General features: G+C 49.0%; 1 protein-coding gene across 4 annotated transcripts in view; it reads left to right on the top strand.

The window, feature by feature from the left end:
- LOC143767203 (uncharacterized) overlaps positions 1-17,747 on the top strand; it is a 684,359-nt gene that overhangs the window by 526,137 nt on the left and 140,475 nt on the right. Inside the window, exons 2-7 of one of the 4 annotated variants that reach the window (XM_077255332.1) lie at positions 8,935-9,084; positions 9,214-9,393; positions 9,475-9,598; positions 9,681-9,775; positions 15,613-15,762; positions 15,892-16,071. The exons of the other annotated variants lie outside the window; for them this stretch is intronic. Of the exons in view, the coding sequence (XP_077111447.1) occupies positions 8,935-9,084; positions 9,214-9,393; positions 9,475-9,598; positions 9,681-9,775; positions 15,613-15,762; positions 15,892-16,071 (879 nt within the window). The remainder of the gene's footprint in view (positions 1-8,934; positions 9,085-9,213; positions 9,394-9,474; positions 9,599-9,680; positions 9,776-15,612; positions 15,763-15,891; positions 16,072-17,747) is intronic. 4 annotated transcript variants of the gene reach the window in all.

Here is a 17,747-nt window from a genome sequence, read left to right as displayed (position 1 = left end):
ACCCCCACAAACCCCCATCGGACGTCCAACACCCATCGGACGTGGACCCCCCCACCCAGCACACACCCCCTTCGATGTCCACCCCCCACCCAGCTTAAACCCTCTTCAGCCCCCCCCCAAACCCAACCCATAAGCAGGTCAGCCCCCAATTAAAAGTATCCCCCAGTAAGCAGCAGGTCACCCCCCAATAAAAGGGTTCCATCTGTAAGCAGCAGGTCGCCTCCCCACATTCAACGACAAGCAGGTCGCCTCCCCACATTCAACGACAAGCAGGTCGCCTCCCCACATTCAACGACAAGCAGGTCGCCTCCCCACATTCAACGACAAGCAGGTCGCCTCCCCACATTCAACGACAAGCAGGTCGCCTCCCCACATTCAACGACAAGCAGGTCGCCTCCCCACATTCAACGACAAGCAGGTCGCCTCCCCACATTCAACGACAAGCAGGTCGCCTCCCCACATTCAATGACAAGCAGGTCGCCTCCCCACATTCAACGACAAGCAGGTCGCCTGCCCACATTCAACGACAAGCAGGTCGCCTGCCCACATTCAACGACAAGCAGGTCGCCTCCCCACATTCAACGACAAGCAGGTCACCTCCCCACATTCAACGACAAGCAGGTCGCCTCCCCACATTCAACGACAAGCAGGTCGCCTCCCCACAAGCAGGTCGCCCTCAAATCTCACCACAGGGGTCCGCCAAATAGCCTGCAGCAGGTCACCCCTCACATGCAGGTCGCCTCCCCACATCCCACCACAAGCAGGTCACCCCCACATCCCACCACAGGGGTCCCCCAATAGCTTGCAGCAGGTCTCCCCCCACATCCACCACAAGGGTCCCCCCCAATAGACAGCAGGTCACGCCCTCCCAAAACCCGACCACAAGCATGTCGCCCTCAAACCCCACCACCAGGGTCTCCCCAATAGCCAGCAGCAGGTCGCCCCCACTAAAAGGGGTCCACCCCGTAAGCCGCACGTCACCTCCAAACCCCACCACAGGGGTCCCCCTCAATAGCCAGCAGGTCACCCCCAAACCCCACCACAGGGGCCCATCAATAGCCATTAGCAGGTCACCCCTCCACAAGCAGGTCACCCCCACTAAAAGGGGTCCCGCAACAAGCATGTCGCCTCCCCAAACCCAACCATAAGCAGGTCACCCTCACTAAAAGGGGTCCCCCGCACGCAGGTCGCCCCCAAATCACATCACAGGGGTCCCACCATAGGGGTCACCCCAATAGCCAGCAGCAGATCTCCCACCCCAAACAAGTCACCCCATAAGCAGGTCACCCCTAAATCCCACCACAGGGGTCCCCCCAATTGCCAGCAGCAGGTCCCCCCCCCACAAGCAGGTCACCCCCCACTAAAATGGGTCACCCCCAATAGCATGCAGCAGGTCGCCCCCCCACAAGCAGGTCAGGGGTCCCCCAATAGCCTGCAGCCCCCCTCACACAAGCAGGTCGCCTACCACTGAAGTCAACCACAACAGCCAGCAGCAGTCCCCCCCACAAAATCCCACAATAGCCAGCAGCAGCAGGTCCCCCCAAAATCCCACCACAGGGGTCCCCCACAATAGCCAGCAGCATCGGAGCCTCCCAAAATCCCACCGCAGGGCTCCCCCACAATAGCCAGCAGCAACGGAGCCCACCAAAATCCCACCACAGGGGTCCCCCACAATAGCCAGCAGCAGCGGAGCCTCCCAAAACCCCACCGCAGGGGTCCCCCACAATAGCCAGCAGCAGCCGAGCCCCCCAAAATCCCACCACAGGGGTCCTCCTGTTGTGAACTATACTTTTTGGCTCCCTCTTGTGGTCACTAGTGGGTTGGCACTTGATTGTTCTTTCCCAGGTTGATACTCACCTGCTTCGTTAGGTCCGGGGTGTTGCTACTTAAACTTCCTGGATTCTCAGTCCAGTGCCTGGCATCGTTGTAATCAGTTCACTTCTGTTTGCTCCTGTCTTCAGGTCCTGGTTCTTTGCAAGATAAGCTAAGTCCTGCTTTCGTACTTTTGATCATTTGCATTGTTCTTATTTTCCCTGATAGGGTTAGTTAGTTCTCCGGCTGGGCGAGACGTCTAGGACCAACGTAGGCGTTCCCCGGCTACTGTTTAGTGTTTGTGCTAGGATCAGGTATATGGTCAGCCTAGTTACCACTTCCCTATTGAGCTAGTACTTATGTTTGCAGACTTTGCGATTCCCTGCCATTGGAATCATAACAGTATGCCAGGCCATAAATAGTTAATGCATTGCTGAAGTGGGATTAAAAGAAAAAGAAGTTCTGAGTTTGTTTTTTTTTTTTTTTTTTTCTTCCCCTTAATCTCTGAGTGGCTTGAAGCTTTGCTGCAGACATGAATGTTCAGACCTTGATTACTAGTGTGGATCAGCTTGCTGCACGTGTGCATAGCATTCAGGATTTTGTTGTTAGCAGTCCTATGTCAGAGCCTAAGATACCCATTCCTGAGCTGTTCTCTGGAGATCGATTTAAATTTAGGAATTTTAGGAATAATTGTAAATTGTTTCTATCTTTGAGACCTCGTTCGTCTGGAGATTCAGCTCAGCAAGTTAAAATTGTTATCTCCTTCTTGCGTGGCGACCCTCAGGATTGGGCTTTCTCGTTAGCGCCAGGAGATCCGGCATTGGCGGATGTTGATGCGTTTTTTCTGGCGCTCGGATTGCTTTATGAGGAGCCTAATCTTGAAATTCAGGCAGAAAAAGCTCTACTGGCCATCTCTCAGGGCCAGGATGAAGCTGAGGTGTACTGCCAAAAATTTCGGAAATGGTCCGTGCTTACTCGATGGAATGAATGTGCTCTGGCCGCAAATTTCAGAAATGGCCTTTCTGAGGCCATTAAGAATGTGATGGTGGGTTTTACAATTCCTACAAGTCTGAATGATTCTATGGCGCTGGCTATTCAGATTGATCGGCGTTTGCGGGAGCGCAAAACCGCTAAACCTCTGGCGGTGTTGTCTGAACAGACACCTCTCTCAATGCAATGTGATAGAATCCTGACTAGAACCGAACGACAAAATCATAGACGTCAGAATGGGCTGTGTTTTTACTGTGGTGATTCTACACATGTTACATCAGCATGCTCTAAACGCCTAACCAAGGTTGTCAGCCCTGTCACCATTGGTAATTTGCATCCTAAATTTATTTTGTCTGTGACTTTAATTTGTTCATTGTCTTCCTACCCTGTTATGGCGTTTGTGGATTCAGGTGCTGCCCTGAGTCTTATGGACTTGTCCTTTGCCAAGCGCTGCGGTTTTGTCCTGGAGCCTTTAAAAATTCCGATTCCTCTCAGAGGAATTGTTGCTACACCACTGGCAGAAAATAAACCGCAGTATTGGACACAAGTGACCATGTGCATGACTCCTGAACATCGGGAGGTGATTCGTTTTCTTGTTCTGCATAAAATGAATGATTTGGTCGTTTTAGGTTTGCCATGGTTACAGACCCATAATCCTGTTTTGGATTGGAAAGCTATGTCTGTGTCAAGTTGGGGTTGTCAGGGAATTCATTGCGATTCTCCGCCGGTGTCTATTGCTACTTCTACTCCTTCAGAAGTTCCTGAGTATTTGTGTGACTATCAGGATGTATTCAGTGAGTCCAGGTCCAGTGCTCTTCCTCCTCATAGGGACTGTGACTGCGCTATAGATTTGATTCCTGGCAGTAAATTTCCTAAGGGACGATTATTTAATTTGTCTGTACCCGAGCATGCCGCGATGCGTTCTTATATCAAGCAGTCTTTGGAGAAGGGGCATATTCGTCCATCCTCTTCCCCTCTTGGTGCGGGATTCTTTTTTGTGGCCAAGAAAGACGGGTCTTTGAGACCTTGTATTGACTATCGGCTTCTGAATAAAATCACTGTTAAGTTTCAGTATCCTTTGCCACTATTGTCAGACTTGTTTGCTCGGATTAAGGGTGCCAAGTGGTTCACTAAGATAGTTCTTCGTGGTGCGTACAACCTTGTGCGCATTAGGCAGGGAGATGAATGGAAAACTGCATTCAATACGCCCGAAGGTCATTTTGAATACTTGGTGATGCCCTTTGGGCTCTCTAATGCCCCTTCAGTGTTTCAGTCCTTTATGCATGATATCTTCCGGAAGTATCTGGATATATTTTTGATTGTGTATCTGGACGATATTCTAGTTTTCTCGGATGATTGGGATTCTCATGTAAAGTAGGTCAGGATGGTGTTTCAGGTTTTGCGTGATAATGCTTTGTTTGTGAAGGGCTCAAAGTGTCTCTTTGGAGTGCAGAAGGTTTTTTGGGGTTTATTTTCTCCCCTTCTGCTGTGGAGATGGACCCAGTTAAGGTCCGAGCTATTCATGATTGGACTCAGCCCACGTCTGTTAAGAGTCTTCAGAAGTTCTTGGGGTTTGCTAATTTCTACCGTCGCTTTATTGCTAATTTTTCTAGCGTTGTTAAACCTTTGACGGATATGACCAAGAAAGGTTCTGATGTGGCTAATTGGGCTCCTGCGGCCGTGGAGGCCTTCCAGGAGCTGAAGCGCCGGTTTACTTCGGCGCCTGTTTTGTGCCAACCTGATGTCTCACTTCCCTTTCAGGTTGAAGTGGATGCGTCTGAGATCGGTGCTGGGGCTGTTTTGTCGCAGAGAGGCTCTGGTTGTTCTGTGATGAAACCATGTGCCTTTTTCTCTAGGAAGTTTTCGCCTGCTGAGCGGAACTATGATGTTGGAAATCGAGAGTTGTTGGCCATGAAGTGGGCATTTGAGGAGTGGCGTCATTGGCTCGAGGGTGCTAAGCATCGTGTGGTGGTCCTGACGGATCACAAAAATCTGATGTATCTCGAGTCTGCTAAGCGCCTGAATCCTAGACAGGCTCGTTGGTCATTGTTTTTCTCTCGTTTTGACTTTGTGGTCTCATACCTGCCTGGTTCAAAGAATGTTAAGGCTGATGCTCTCTCTAGGAGCTTTGTGCCTGACTCTCCTGGAGTCTCAGAGCCAGCTGGTATTCTTAAAGAGGGAGTAATCGTGTCGGCCATATCTCCTGATTTGCGGCGTGTGTTGCAGAGATTTCAGGCTGGTAGACCTGACTCGTGCCCACCCGACAGACTGTTTGTTCCTGATAAATGGACTAGCAGAGTCATTTCCGAGGTTCATTCCTCGGTGTTGGCAGGACATCCGGGAATTTTTGGTACCCGAGATTTGGTGGCTAGGTCCTTTTGGTGGCCTTCCTTGTCACGGGATGTGCGGTCATTTGTGCAGTCCTGTGGGACTTGTGCTCGGGCTAAGCCTTGTTGTTCTCGTGCTAGCGGGTTGCTCTTGCCCTTGCCTGTCCCGAAGAGGCCTTGGACACACATTTCCATGGATTTCATTTCTGATCTTCCGGTGTCTCAAGGAATGTCTGTCATCTGGGTGGTGTGTGATCGTTTTTCCAAGATGGTCCATTTGGTACCCTTGCCTAAGTTGCCTTCCTCTTCCGATCTGGTTCCTGTGTTTTTTCAGAATGTGGTTCGTTTACACGGCATTCCGGAGAATATCCTGTCCGACAGAGGATCCCAGTTTGTGTCCAGATTCTGGCGATCTTTTTGTGCTAAGATGGGCATTGATTTGTCATTTTCATCTGCCTTCCATCCTCAGACTAATGGTCAAACGGAGCGAACTAATCAGACACTGGAGGCTTATTTGAGATGTTTTGTTTCTGCGGACCAGGATGATTGGGTGACCTTCTTGCCATTGGCTGAGTTTGCCCTTAATAATCGGGCTAGTTCCGCTACCTTGGTTTCGCCATTCTTCTGCAACTCTGGTTTTCATCCTCGTTTCTCCTCGGGTCATGTTGAGTCTTCTGACTGTCCTGGGGTGGATTCTGTGGTGGATAGGTTGCAGCGGATTTGGAATCATGTGGTGGACAACTTGAAGTTGTCACAGGAGAAGGCTCAGCATTTTGCCAACCGCCGCCGCGGTGTGGGGCCCCGACTTCGTGTTGGGGAATTGGTTTGGTTGTCTTCTCGGTATGTCCCTCTGAAGGTTTCCTCTCCTCAGTTTAAGCCTCGCTTTATTGGTCCTTATAAAATTTTGGAAATTCTTAACCCGGTTTCTTTTCGTTTGGATCTTCCTGTGTCGTTTGCCATTCACAACGTATTCCATAGGTCTTTGTTGCGGCGGTACGTTGTGCCTGTGGTTCCTGCTGTTGAGCCTCCTGCTCCGGTGTTGGTTGAGGGCGAGTTGGAGTACGTGGTGGAGAAGATCTTGGATTCTCATCTCTCTAGACGGAGGCTCCAGTATTTGGTCAAATGGAAGGGCTATGGTCAGGAGGATAATTCCTGGGTGGTCGCCTCGGATGTTCATGCGGCCGATTTGGTTCGTGCCTTCCACGCTGCTCATCCTGATCGCCCTGGTGGTCTTGGTGAGGGTTCGGTGACCCCTCCTTAAAGGGGGGGTACTGTTGTGAACTATACTTTTTGGCTCCCTCTTTTGGTCACTAGTGGGTTGGCACTTGATTGTTCTTTCCCAGGTTGATACTCACCTGCTTCGTTAGGTCCGGGGTGTTGCTACTTAAACTTCCTGGATTCTCAGTCCAGTGCCTGGCATCGTTGTAATCAGTTCACTTCTGTTTGCTCCTGTCTTCAGGTCCTGGTTCTTTGCAAGATAAGCTAAGTCCTGCTTTCGTACTTTTGATCATTTGCATTGTTCTTATTTTCCCTGATAGGGTTAGTTAGTTCTCCGGCTGGGCGAGACGTCTAGGACCAACGTAGGCGTTCCCCGGCTACTGTTTAGTGTTTGTGCTAGGATCAGGTATATGGTCAGCCTAGTTACCACTTCCCTATTGAGCTAGTACTTATGTTTGCAGACTTTGCGATTCCCTGCCATTGGAATCATAACATCCCCCACAATAGCCAGCAGCAGCGGAGCCCCCCAAAATCCCACCGCAGGGATCCCCCACAATAGCCAGCAGCAGCAGAGCCCCCCAAAATCCCACCACAGGGGTCCCCCACAATAGCCAGCAGCAGCGGAGCCCCCCAAAACCACACCGCAGCGGTCCCCCACAATAGCCAGCAGCAGCGGAGCCCCCCAAAATCCCACCGCAGGGGTCCCCCACAATAGCCAGCAGCAGCGGAGCCCCCCAAAACCACACCGCAGCGGTCCCCCACAATAGCCAGCAGCAGCGGAGCCCCCCAAAATCCCACCGCAGGGATCCCCCACAATAGCCAGCAGCAGCAGAGCCCCCCAAAATCCCACCACAGGGGTCCCCCACAATAGCCAGCAGCAGCGGAGCCCCCCAAAACCACACCGCAGGGGTCCCCCACAATAGCCAGCAGCAGCGGAGCCCACCAAAATCCCACCACAGGGGTCCCCCACAATAGCCAGCAGCAGCGGAGCCCCCCAAAACCACACCGCAGCGGTCCCCCACAATAGCCAGCAGCAGCGGAGCCCCCCCAAATCCCACCGCAGGGATCCCCCACAATAGCCAGCAGCAGCAGAGCCCCCCAAAATCCCACCACAGGGGTCCCCCACAATAGCCAGCAGCAGCGGAGCCCCCCAAAATCCCACCGCAGGGATCCCCCACAATAGCCAGCAGCAGCAGAGCCCCCCAAAATCCCACCACAGGGGTCCCCCACAATAGCCAGCAGCAGCGGAGCCCCCCAAAACCACACCGCAGCGGTCCCCCACAATAGCCAGCAGCAGCAGAGCCCCCCCAAAATCCCACCACAGGGGTCTCCCACAATAGTCAGCAGCAGCAAAGCCCCCCAAAACCCCACCACAGGGGTCCCCCACAATAGCCAGCAGCAGCGGAGCCCCCCAAAACCACACCGCAGCGGTCCCCCACAATAGCCAGCAGCAGCGGAGCCCCCCAAAATCCCACCGCAGGGGTCCCCCACAATAGCCAGCAGCAGTGGAGCCCACCAAAATTCCACCACAGGGGTCCCCCACAATAGCCAGCAGCAGCGGAGCCCACCAAAATTCCACCACAGGGGTCCCCCACAATAGCCAGCAGCAGCGGAGCCCCCCAAAACCACAGCGGTCCCCCACAATAGCCAGCAGCAGTGGAGCCCCCCAAAACCACACCGCAGCGGTCTTCCACAATAGCCAGCAGCAGCGGAGCCCCCCAAAATCCCACCTCAGGGATCCCCCACAATAGCCAGCAGCAGCGAAGCCCACCAAAACCACACCGCAGCGATCCCCCACAATAGCCAGCAGCAGCGGAGCCCACCAAAATCCCACCACAGGAGTCCCCCACAATAGCCAGCAGCAGCGGAGCCCCCCAAAATCCCACCGCAGGGGTCCCCCACAATAGCCAGCAGCAGCAGAGCCCCTCAAAATCCCACCGCAGGGGTCCCCCACAATAGCCAGCAGCAGCGGAGCCCCCCAAAACCACACCGCAGCGATCCCCCACAATAGCCAGCAGCAGCGGAGCCCCCCAAAATCCCACCGCAGGGGTCCCCCACAATAGCCAGCAGCAGCGGAGCCCCCCAAAATCCCACCGCAGGGGTCCCCCACAATAGCCAGCAGCAGCAGAGCCCCCCAAAACCACACCGCAGGGATCCCCCACAATAGCCAGCAGCAGCAGAGCCCCCCAGAATCCCACCACAGGGGTCCCCCACAATAGCCAGCAGCAGCGGAGCCCCCAAAACCACACTGCAGGAGTCCCCCACAATAGCCAGCAGCAGCGGAGCCCCCCAAAATCCCACCACGGGTCACTCCCCACACAGACAAGTAGGTCGACCACCACAGGGCCTCCCCCCAATAGCGAATAGCGATGGGCAAGTAGCATTTTTCACCCTGAAACCACTGACCTCCATGGCGTCCACAAGCTATCATGCTGCTTTCCTTTGCCGCCTTGGAGAACACGCCCCCTCCCAATAGGACACGCCCCCGGAAATGACGTCACACCGGGAAGGAGCCCATACACTCTAGCATTTACCTTTCTTACATTGGATCTTTATGATGTTACATCGTCATCTTCTCCCCATTCAGGTCCCTACAATATCGGATCCTCTCAGTGGAGATCTTCTATATAAGAGAATTCTCCTGAGTGACCCTACAAGGATGGATAGGGACAGGGACAAGATGGCGGAGAGGATATTACACCTCACCCTAGAGATCCTCTTCCGACTTACTGGAAAGGTGAGAGATTCTGATGACGTCACATTACATTATTCTTATCTATGGGAATAACAGATGGACAGAACTGGAGAGGTGAGGACTCTGGAAATGTCTGTAGTGAGGTTTATTAATGTGTCTCTCCATAACCAGGATTACACAGTAGTGAAGAAGACCTCTAGTGAGCGCTGTCAGGCCCCTGTGTCTGAGGGATGGGGAAGACCCCTGAGCCCAATCACAGGGCCTCCACCTCACCCCCTGATACATGAGGACATCAATGACCAGAAGATCCTAGAACTCACCTACAAGATGATTGAGCTGCTGACTGGAGAGGTGACACTGCTGGGAATGGGGGACATTATACAGTAACACTATGGAGGGATCGGGGGATGACGGTATCATTGTATGTGTCAGGTTCCTATAAGGAGTCAGGATGTCGCCGTCTATTTCTCCATGGAGGAGTGGGGGTATTTAGAAGGACACAAAGATCTGTATGAGGACATCATGATGGAGGTTCCCCAGCCCCTCACATCACCAGGTAATAGACAGGACTAAATACACACGGCCTATAATTATCTGTATGTAAAGAATTAACTCGGTCCCGTATGTGTTTCCTCCAGATCTATCCAGTGAGAGGACAACACCAGAGAGATGTCCCCCTCCTCTTCCACAGGACTGTAAACAAGAAGATCCCAATGTTCCTCAGGATCATCAGGTAGATGGAGAGAAGGTGTCATGAGATCTCCCCTATGATGTGTAGAAGGCTATGAAGGTCTTGTGTTCAGTCTTGTTTTATCCCCCAGTATTATACACTGAACTGACACTTTCTTTATTGAAACTTCCCTGTATACAGAATACTAATAATAATAATTTTTATTTCTATAACGCTGACATATTCCGCAGCACTGTACATTATAATTTACATAGACTTGTATAGACAATAGACATTACAGCATAACAATAAACAGATCAACACAGACACCAAGAGGATTGAGGGCCCTGCTCGCAAGCTTACAATCTATGGGAAAAGGGGAGACACCAGAGGTGGATGGTAACAGAACATGATGCAAGGAACCGGATTATGGTTTAAGTTTTTTGAATGGGCCACACAGGGATAGTTAGGTTAATGCGTTGAGACGGTAGGCCCGTCTGAACAAATGCATTTTTAGGGCACGCTTAAAACTGTGGGAAAACTGTGGGAATTAATCGTATTAACCTGGTGAGTACATTCCAAAGAATTGGCGCAACGTGTGAAAAGTCTCGGAGACGGGAGGCTCTTGGTTATTGAGGATGCTAACCTCAGGTCATTAGCACAAGGAAGAGCACGAGTAGGGTGGTAGGCTGAGACCAGGGAGGAGATGTAGGCTGGTGCTGAGCCATGGAGTGCTTTGTGGATGAGGGTAATACGTTTGTACTGGATTCTGGAGTGGATGGGTAACCAGTGTAATGACTGGCACAAGGTAGAGGCACCGGTGTAACGGTTGGTGAGGAATATGATTCTGGCTGCAGCATTCAGGACAGATTGGAGCGGGGAGAGTTTGGTAAGAGGGAGGTCGATTAGTAGAGAGTTATAATAGTCCAGATGAGAGTGAGTAAGAGAAACCGTAAGCGTTTTTGCAGAATCGAAAGTAAGAAAAAGTCGAATTCTAGAAATGTTTTTGAGGTGCAGATAACAAGAGCGAGCCAGTGATCGGATGTGGTGGGTGAATGAAAGCTCGGAATCAAGTATGACCCCAAGGCTGCGGGCATGTTGCTTGGGAGTAATAGTGGAACCACAAACGGAGATGTCAATGTCAGGCAAAGGTAGGCTAGTAGAGGGAGTGAACATGAGGAATTCAGTTTTTGACAGGTTCAGTTTCAGATAGAGGGAGGACATGATGTTAGAGACAGCGGTAAGACAATCACTGGTGTTTTCTAAAAAGGCAGGCATGATATCAGGAGCAGAAGTGTATAATTGGGTGTCATCTGCATAGAGATGGTACTGGAACCCAAATCTACTGATTGTCCAATAGGGGCGGTATACAAAGAGAAAAGGAGGGGGCCTAGGACTGATCCTTGAGGAACCCCAACAGTAAGGGGAAGATGAGAGGAGGAGGAGCATGGTAGCTCAGTGATTAGCACTGCAGCCTTGCCGTGCTGGAGTCCTGGGTTCAAATCCCACCAAGAGCAACATCTGCAAGGCGTTTGTATGTTCTCCCTGTGTTTGCGTTTTTTTTCTCCTGGTAATCCGGTTTCCTCCCACATACCAAAGACATACTTATAGGGAATGTAGATTGTGAGCCCCATCGGGGACCGCAATGATAATGTTTGCAAACTGCAAAGCGCTGCGGAATCTGTTAGCGCTATATAAAAATAAAGATTATTATTATTATTAACTAGCAAAAGATACAATGAAAGAGCAGTCGGAGAGATAGGAGAAGAACCAGGAGAGAACGGTGTCCTTAAGGCCGATGGAGCGGAGCATAGTGAGGAGGAGCTGATGATCCACAGTGTCGAATGCTGCAGAGAGAGCCAAGAAAATTAGCATGGAGTAGTGACCATTAGATTTAGCTGTTAGTAAATCATTAGAGATTTTAGTGAGGGCAGTTTCAGTAGAGTGTAAAGAGCGGAAACCAGATTGAAAAGGGTCGAGAAGAGAGTTATCTGAGAGATAGCGGATAAGACGGGAGTGGACCAGGCGTTCGAGGAGTTTAGAGATGAAGGGAAGATTAGAGACAGGTCTATAGTTAGCGGCACAGTTTTGGTCGAGGGATGGTTTTTTTAAGTAATGGATGTATGATGACATGCTTAAATGAGGAGGGAAAGATACCGGAAGAGAGAGAGAGAGGTTGAATATTTTTGTTAGGTGAAAGGTGACAGCAGGGGAAAGGGACTGTACGAGAAGTGACGGAATGGGGTCACTGGTGCAAGTGGTTGGGCAAGAAGATGCAAGGAGCCTAATTACTTCTTCTTCTGTGACTGGTTCAAAGTCAGAGAGTGAGCTAGATGCAGTGGGGGAGGGAGGACCGTGCATGATATGAGGAGATTGGGAGATAATTTCCTGTCGGATATGGTCAATTTTTTCTTTGAAGTAATTGGCCAGATCGTCAGCGCGGAGATCTGTGGTTGGGGCCTGCACTCTTGGTTTGAGAAGGGAATGAAAAGCTTCAAAGAGACTTTTAGGGTTATTGGACAGTGAGGTGATGAGGGTGTTGAAATAGGTTTGTTTGGAGAGGTGTAGGGCACAGTTGTATGTTTTAAGCATAAACTTATAATGGATGAAATCTTCGGGTAGATTAGATTTTCTCCACAGGCGTTCGGTGCACCTGGAGCACCATTGTAGGAAACGTGTTTTCAGTGTGTGCCACGGTTTTTGCCATCTGTGCCGAGTTGTTCTATGTATAGGAGGTGCTTCAGTGCAGAATAGGGACATGAGAGGGAGGAGATAGGGGCCAACGAGGACTGCAAGTTCTTCATAAGTTTCTGGGTGTTAATGGCCTGTATGTTTCCAAAAGTGGAAAGTGAGGTTGACCTGAGCGGGATGACAGTTCTTGATAGAGAATGAAAGAAGGTTGTGGTCAGAGAGTGGGAGAGGGGAGTTTGTAAAATGATCCACTGAACAAAAACGGGAGAAGACCAAGTCGAGAGAGTTTCCGTCTTCATGAGTTGAAGAGTTATTATGCTGCGACAGGCTGAAAGAGGAGGTTAGAGATAAAAGGTGAGAAACAGATGAGGAGAGGGGAAAAGCAATGGGGATGTTGAAATCACCCATGATGAGGGTGAGGATGTCACAGGAGAGAAAGTGCAGAAGCCAGGTGGTAAAGTGATCCAGGAACTGATGGGAGGGTCCTGGGGGACGATACACCACCGCCACTCGCATGGAGAAGGGGATGAAGAGTCTGATCGCATGGACCTCAAAAGAAGGGAAGACAAGTGAGGGTACTTGGGGGATAACCTGAAAGGTACATTTGGGTGATAGGAGCAGATCAATGCCTCCACCTCCTCTGTTGTCGATCTTGGGGTATGAGAAAAGTGTAGTCCATCATATGAAAGAGCAGCAGCAGCGGTGGTGTCTGACTGCTGGATCCAGGTTTCAGTAAGAGCTAGAAGGTTAAGAGAATCAGAAAGGAAGAAGTCAATGATGAAGGGCAGTTTATTACACACTGAGCGAGAATTCCAAAGGGCACAATTGAAAGAGACCGAAGGCATGCAGTGACTGTTAATAAGTTTAGAGGGGTTTCTGAGTGTAGCAGTTGGGAGGTTTGACTTTCTATAACATGGGGGGCCGGGGTTGGGAGAGATATCTCCTGTGACTAGGAGAAGGAGGATAGAAAGAGTAAGCAGATGGTTAAGTGATTTGTGAGATCGTCTCGTGTGTTGGATGGTGGGACTGAGTGGATCTGCGCTGTTTAGCAATATGAACAGAGCGTGAGTACTATACATAGGAGAGGAAGGGACAGAGGGGCCGATATGAATGGAGCGTAAAGAATTAATGCTAGGGTGGTGAGTGTGAGTGAATGCTGCAGCCAGGATATAGATTATACAAATGCATATGGTGAATATTTGCTGTGTTCTAAATGTACAGGGAATAGATTTATTTAATTGTCTTACCTGTCTCCTGCCCTGTCTAATTGCCATGTTATAACTGCCAGTACTTTGATGAAATGTGCTTACATTAAATGTGCATAAATGCCTCCCTAAGTTGAGACAGCAGGACACAATAAATGTAGTGAACATATAAACAAATGTCCAGGCCTACATGGATCATAAACCACTTTGAGAAGATAGTTCACCTCATAGCATAAGAGGACAAACAGAGTAAGTTGTAATAACTAAATACCATTATCTATGCAGCTAAGATGAATAACATTTGCGGACTCATGCTGGAATTGTGTGGAGTAGCTGGAATTATATACCATTAGAATATATTGCAGGAGATGAGACAGCAATCAGAGGTGGGAAGTTGTACCATTAGAATATATTGCAGTGTAATATAAAATAAAGTGATCATTTTTCAGTCTGAAACCACATTAGAATGGTAATTTTGAGCACTTCACCTAGGCATGGTTGTCAGTGAAATTTTGAAAAACTCCTAACCTCTTCAGTTTTTCTTGTCAAAAGTATTAGTACTGAGAACATTATGATTGAGGGAAAAAATACAATGAAAGGGGATCCACAGGATATACACGATTTGTTGAGGAAGATATCAATAATATCTGAGGCAGTGACCAGTGTTACATGTGAGGGTTGCTGTATGTTCCCCCAGGATGCGCAAGGAGGCACATTGAGGCCATGGGAGTGCATTAAAGTCACAGGCGTAGCTGTGATTGCAATGAAAAATAAAAGTGAGTGTTAGTCTTGGACAAGCTATTTGTCCAGGGTAGATTTGAGAAAACCTGCTGAGCTTTTGTTTTGAAACTGACTACAGGATGGCAGTCTGTTCACTTCCTGGCCTGGTTTTCTATGTGACCGAAGGCTACAGGTTCTTTGGTTAAAAGCCCTGCAGTAAAGGGTTTGGGTGTGTCAGGGTCAGAGTTGTTGTCAGTCTGGTGTTTGCTAGAGTGCAGAAGCAGTCGGTTCTGCAGAGCTCCACCTGTGTGAGGCTGCACAGGTAAGCAGAGCCAAACAGCCAGGGGAGCTGAGATGCCTAGCACCCACAGCATACATAGCTGTGCAGTCGCCCACGGTAACTGGTCTTGGAGTTGGACTGGCATGTTTATTGGCTGCAAACTGGAGGATATGGTTCCTGGCTGGGATCCGGAGCATATCGTGTACTGTGTAATGCTGTGAGTTGGACATTAATGCTGTCAAATGAACACATTAAAGAGACTTTTGTTTGGAACTTTGCTGGGTCACTGCCTCATCACTGCATAGCGTGGATACCGCTGCACTACAAATTGTAGGTAGTGCACAGTGTTGTAAATTTTAACTGACTACAGGACTGGTGTCCAACTAATGTGTTTGAAATCACTCATTTTTTCTTGGCAGAGATGGGCTATAACATCAGACGAACAGTTCCTGGTCCACCATCTATAAGGTGTCATCATATAAGGCTTGTGGAGGTAGATTAAGGGCGGGGGATTTGTTTCTTGGCTCATCCTGGGTCCTTTGTTATCTGTGGATGGATGTTTGGACATTAGGGCTTACATAAGCATTTTGGCCAATCAAGTTCATTACTTCATGGCAGCTGTTTACCCTACCCTAGAATAACAATGCACCGTGACACCATGGTCCACTAGTCATAGAGGCCCCTGATAATGTGACCCTGACTCCTCCCCTCCTGTGACCTCATCTCAGGTCCTGTGCACACAGTACAGCCATATATGTGGTGTGCGGCTCTGCAGGTGGAGGTAGGTGCTGGAGATTCCCCATTGCTGGGGCAGGGGGCATTAACTCCCTCAGTGCTGAGCCTGTGATAAATTTCTGTATGTGACTATAATGGGACTGTGTGTTATACCGGGGGCAGGACGGGGCCATGACTGGATGTAGTGATCATGTGAAGCCTGTAACAGCTCCGGAGGTTTCTTACATAGGATCTTTATGATGTTACATCGTCATCTTCTCCCCATTCAGGTCCCTACAATATCGGATCCTCTCAGTGCAGATCTTCTAGATAAGAGAATTCTCCTGAGTGACCCTACAAGGATGGATAGGGACAGGGACAAGATGGCGGAGAGGATATTACACCTCACCCTAGAGATCCTCTTCCGGCTTACTGGAGAGGTGAGAGATTCTGATGATGTCACATTACATCATTCTTATCTATGGGAATAACAGATGGACAGAACTGGAGAGGTGAGGACTCTGGGAATGTCTGTAGTGAGGTTTATTAATGTGTCTCTCCATAACCAGGATTACACAGCAGTGAAGAAGACCTCTAGTGAGCGCTGTCAGGAACCTGTGTCTGAGGGATGGGGAAGACCCCTGAGCCCAATCTCGGGGCCTCCACCTCACCCCCTGATACATGAGGACATCAATGACCAGAAGATCCTAGAACTCACATACAAGATGATTGAGCTGCTGACTGGAGAGGTGGGAATGCTGGGACATTATACAGTAACGCTATGAAGGGATCGGGGGGATGACGGTATCATTGTGTGTGTCAGGTTCCTATAAGGTAAATATACAAAGAAGGTTGCACTCTATCGTGCCAAAGCATGTCTAATATGAAATACATGAAATATGAATAGCAAAATGGCTTTTGAACATTAGGAAAATATTTAAGAGACGCTTAGCACAGAATTTGATATAATCAAATAGTGTGAGCCCATCAACCAATCGTCAAGGTGGTCTCATAAAACTGATGGGTCCCTGACCTCCCTGTCCAAATGTGAACACTTACCGAAGGCCAATATCTGTATGCCTGGGTGAATGTGGACACCTCTGTTCAGCAAAGCCTACATATGAGTTGGCCGGGACCAAGTGTGATGAGATGCAATTAAAAACCACATGGTGATGGGAGGAGTGCTCAGTCAATAAGCTAACATAGAAATGACAGAAAAAAGACTCGCACATCCAAACTAGTGTGAATAGGTGCATACCAGGAGCAGCTACCTCCATACTAGTTTGGATGTGCGAGTCTTTTTTCTGTCATTTCTATGCTAGCTTATTGACTGAGCACTTCTCCCATCACCATGTGGTTTTTAATTGCATCTCATCACACTTGGTCCCGGCCAACTCATATGTAGGCTTTGCTGAACAGAGGTGTCCACATTCACCCAGGCATACAGATATTGGCCTTCGGTAAGTGTTCACATTTGGACAGGGAGGTCAGGGACCCATCAGTTTTATGAGACCACCTTGACGATTGGTTGATGGGCTCACACTATTTGATTATATCAAATTCTGTGCTAAGCGTCTCTTAACCCCTTCACCCCCGGAGCTTTTTCCGTTTTTCCATTTTCGTTTTTCGCTACCCTCCTTCCCAGAGCCATAACTTTTTTATTTTTCCGTCAATTTGGCCATGTGAGGGCTTATTTTTTGCGGGACGAGTTGTACTTTTGAACGACATCATTGGTTTTAGCATGTCGTGTACTAGAAAACGGGAAAAAAATTCCAAGTGCAGTGAAATTGCAAAAAAAGTGCAATCCCACACTTGTTTTTTGCTTGCCTATTTTGCTAGGTTCACTAAATGCTAAAACTGACCTGCCATTATGATTCTCCAGGTCACTACGAGTTTATAGACACCTAACATGACTAGGTTATTTTTCACCTAAGTGGTGAAAAAAAATTCCAAACTTTGCAAAAAACAAAACAAAACAAAATTGCGCCATTTTCCGATACTCGTAGCGTCTCCATTTTTCGTGATCTGGGGTCAGGTGAGGGCTTATTTTTTGCGTGCCGAGCTGGCGTTTTTAATGATAGCATTTTGGTGTAGATACGTTCTTTTGATCGCCCGTTATTGCATTTTAATGCAATGTCGTGGCGACCAAAAAAACGTAAATCTGGCGTTTCGAATTTTTTTCTCATTACGCCATTTAGCGATCAGGTTAATGCTTTTTTTTTATTGATAGATCGGGCGATTCTGAACGCGGCGATACCAAATATGTGTAGGTTGGGGTTTTTTTTTATTGATTTATTTTGATTGGGGCGAAAGGGGGGTGATTTAAACTTTTATATTTTTTTTATTTTTTTCACATTTTTAAAAACTTTTTTTTTTTACTTTTGCCATGCTTCAATAGCCTCCATGGGAGGCTAGAAGCAGGCAC

The sequence above is a fragment of the Ranitomeya variabilis genome, chromosome 4 (genome assembly GCF_051348905.1).
Source record: "Ranitomeya variabilis isolate aRanVar5 chromosome 4, aRanVar5.hap1, whole genome shotgun sequence".
Lineage (NCBI taxonomy): Eukaryota > Metazoa > Chordata > Amphibia > Anura > Dendrobatidae > Ranitomeya > Ranitomeya variabilis.
Note: the sequence above shows the minus strand (reverse complement) of the source record. Positions and strands in the feature narration are given on the sequence as shown.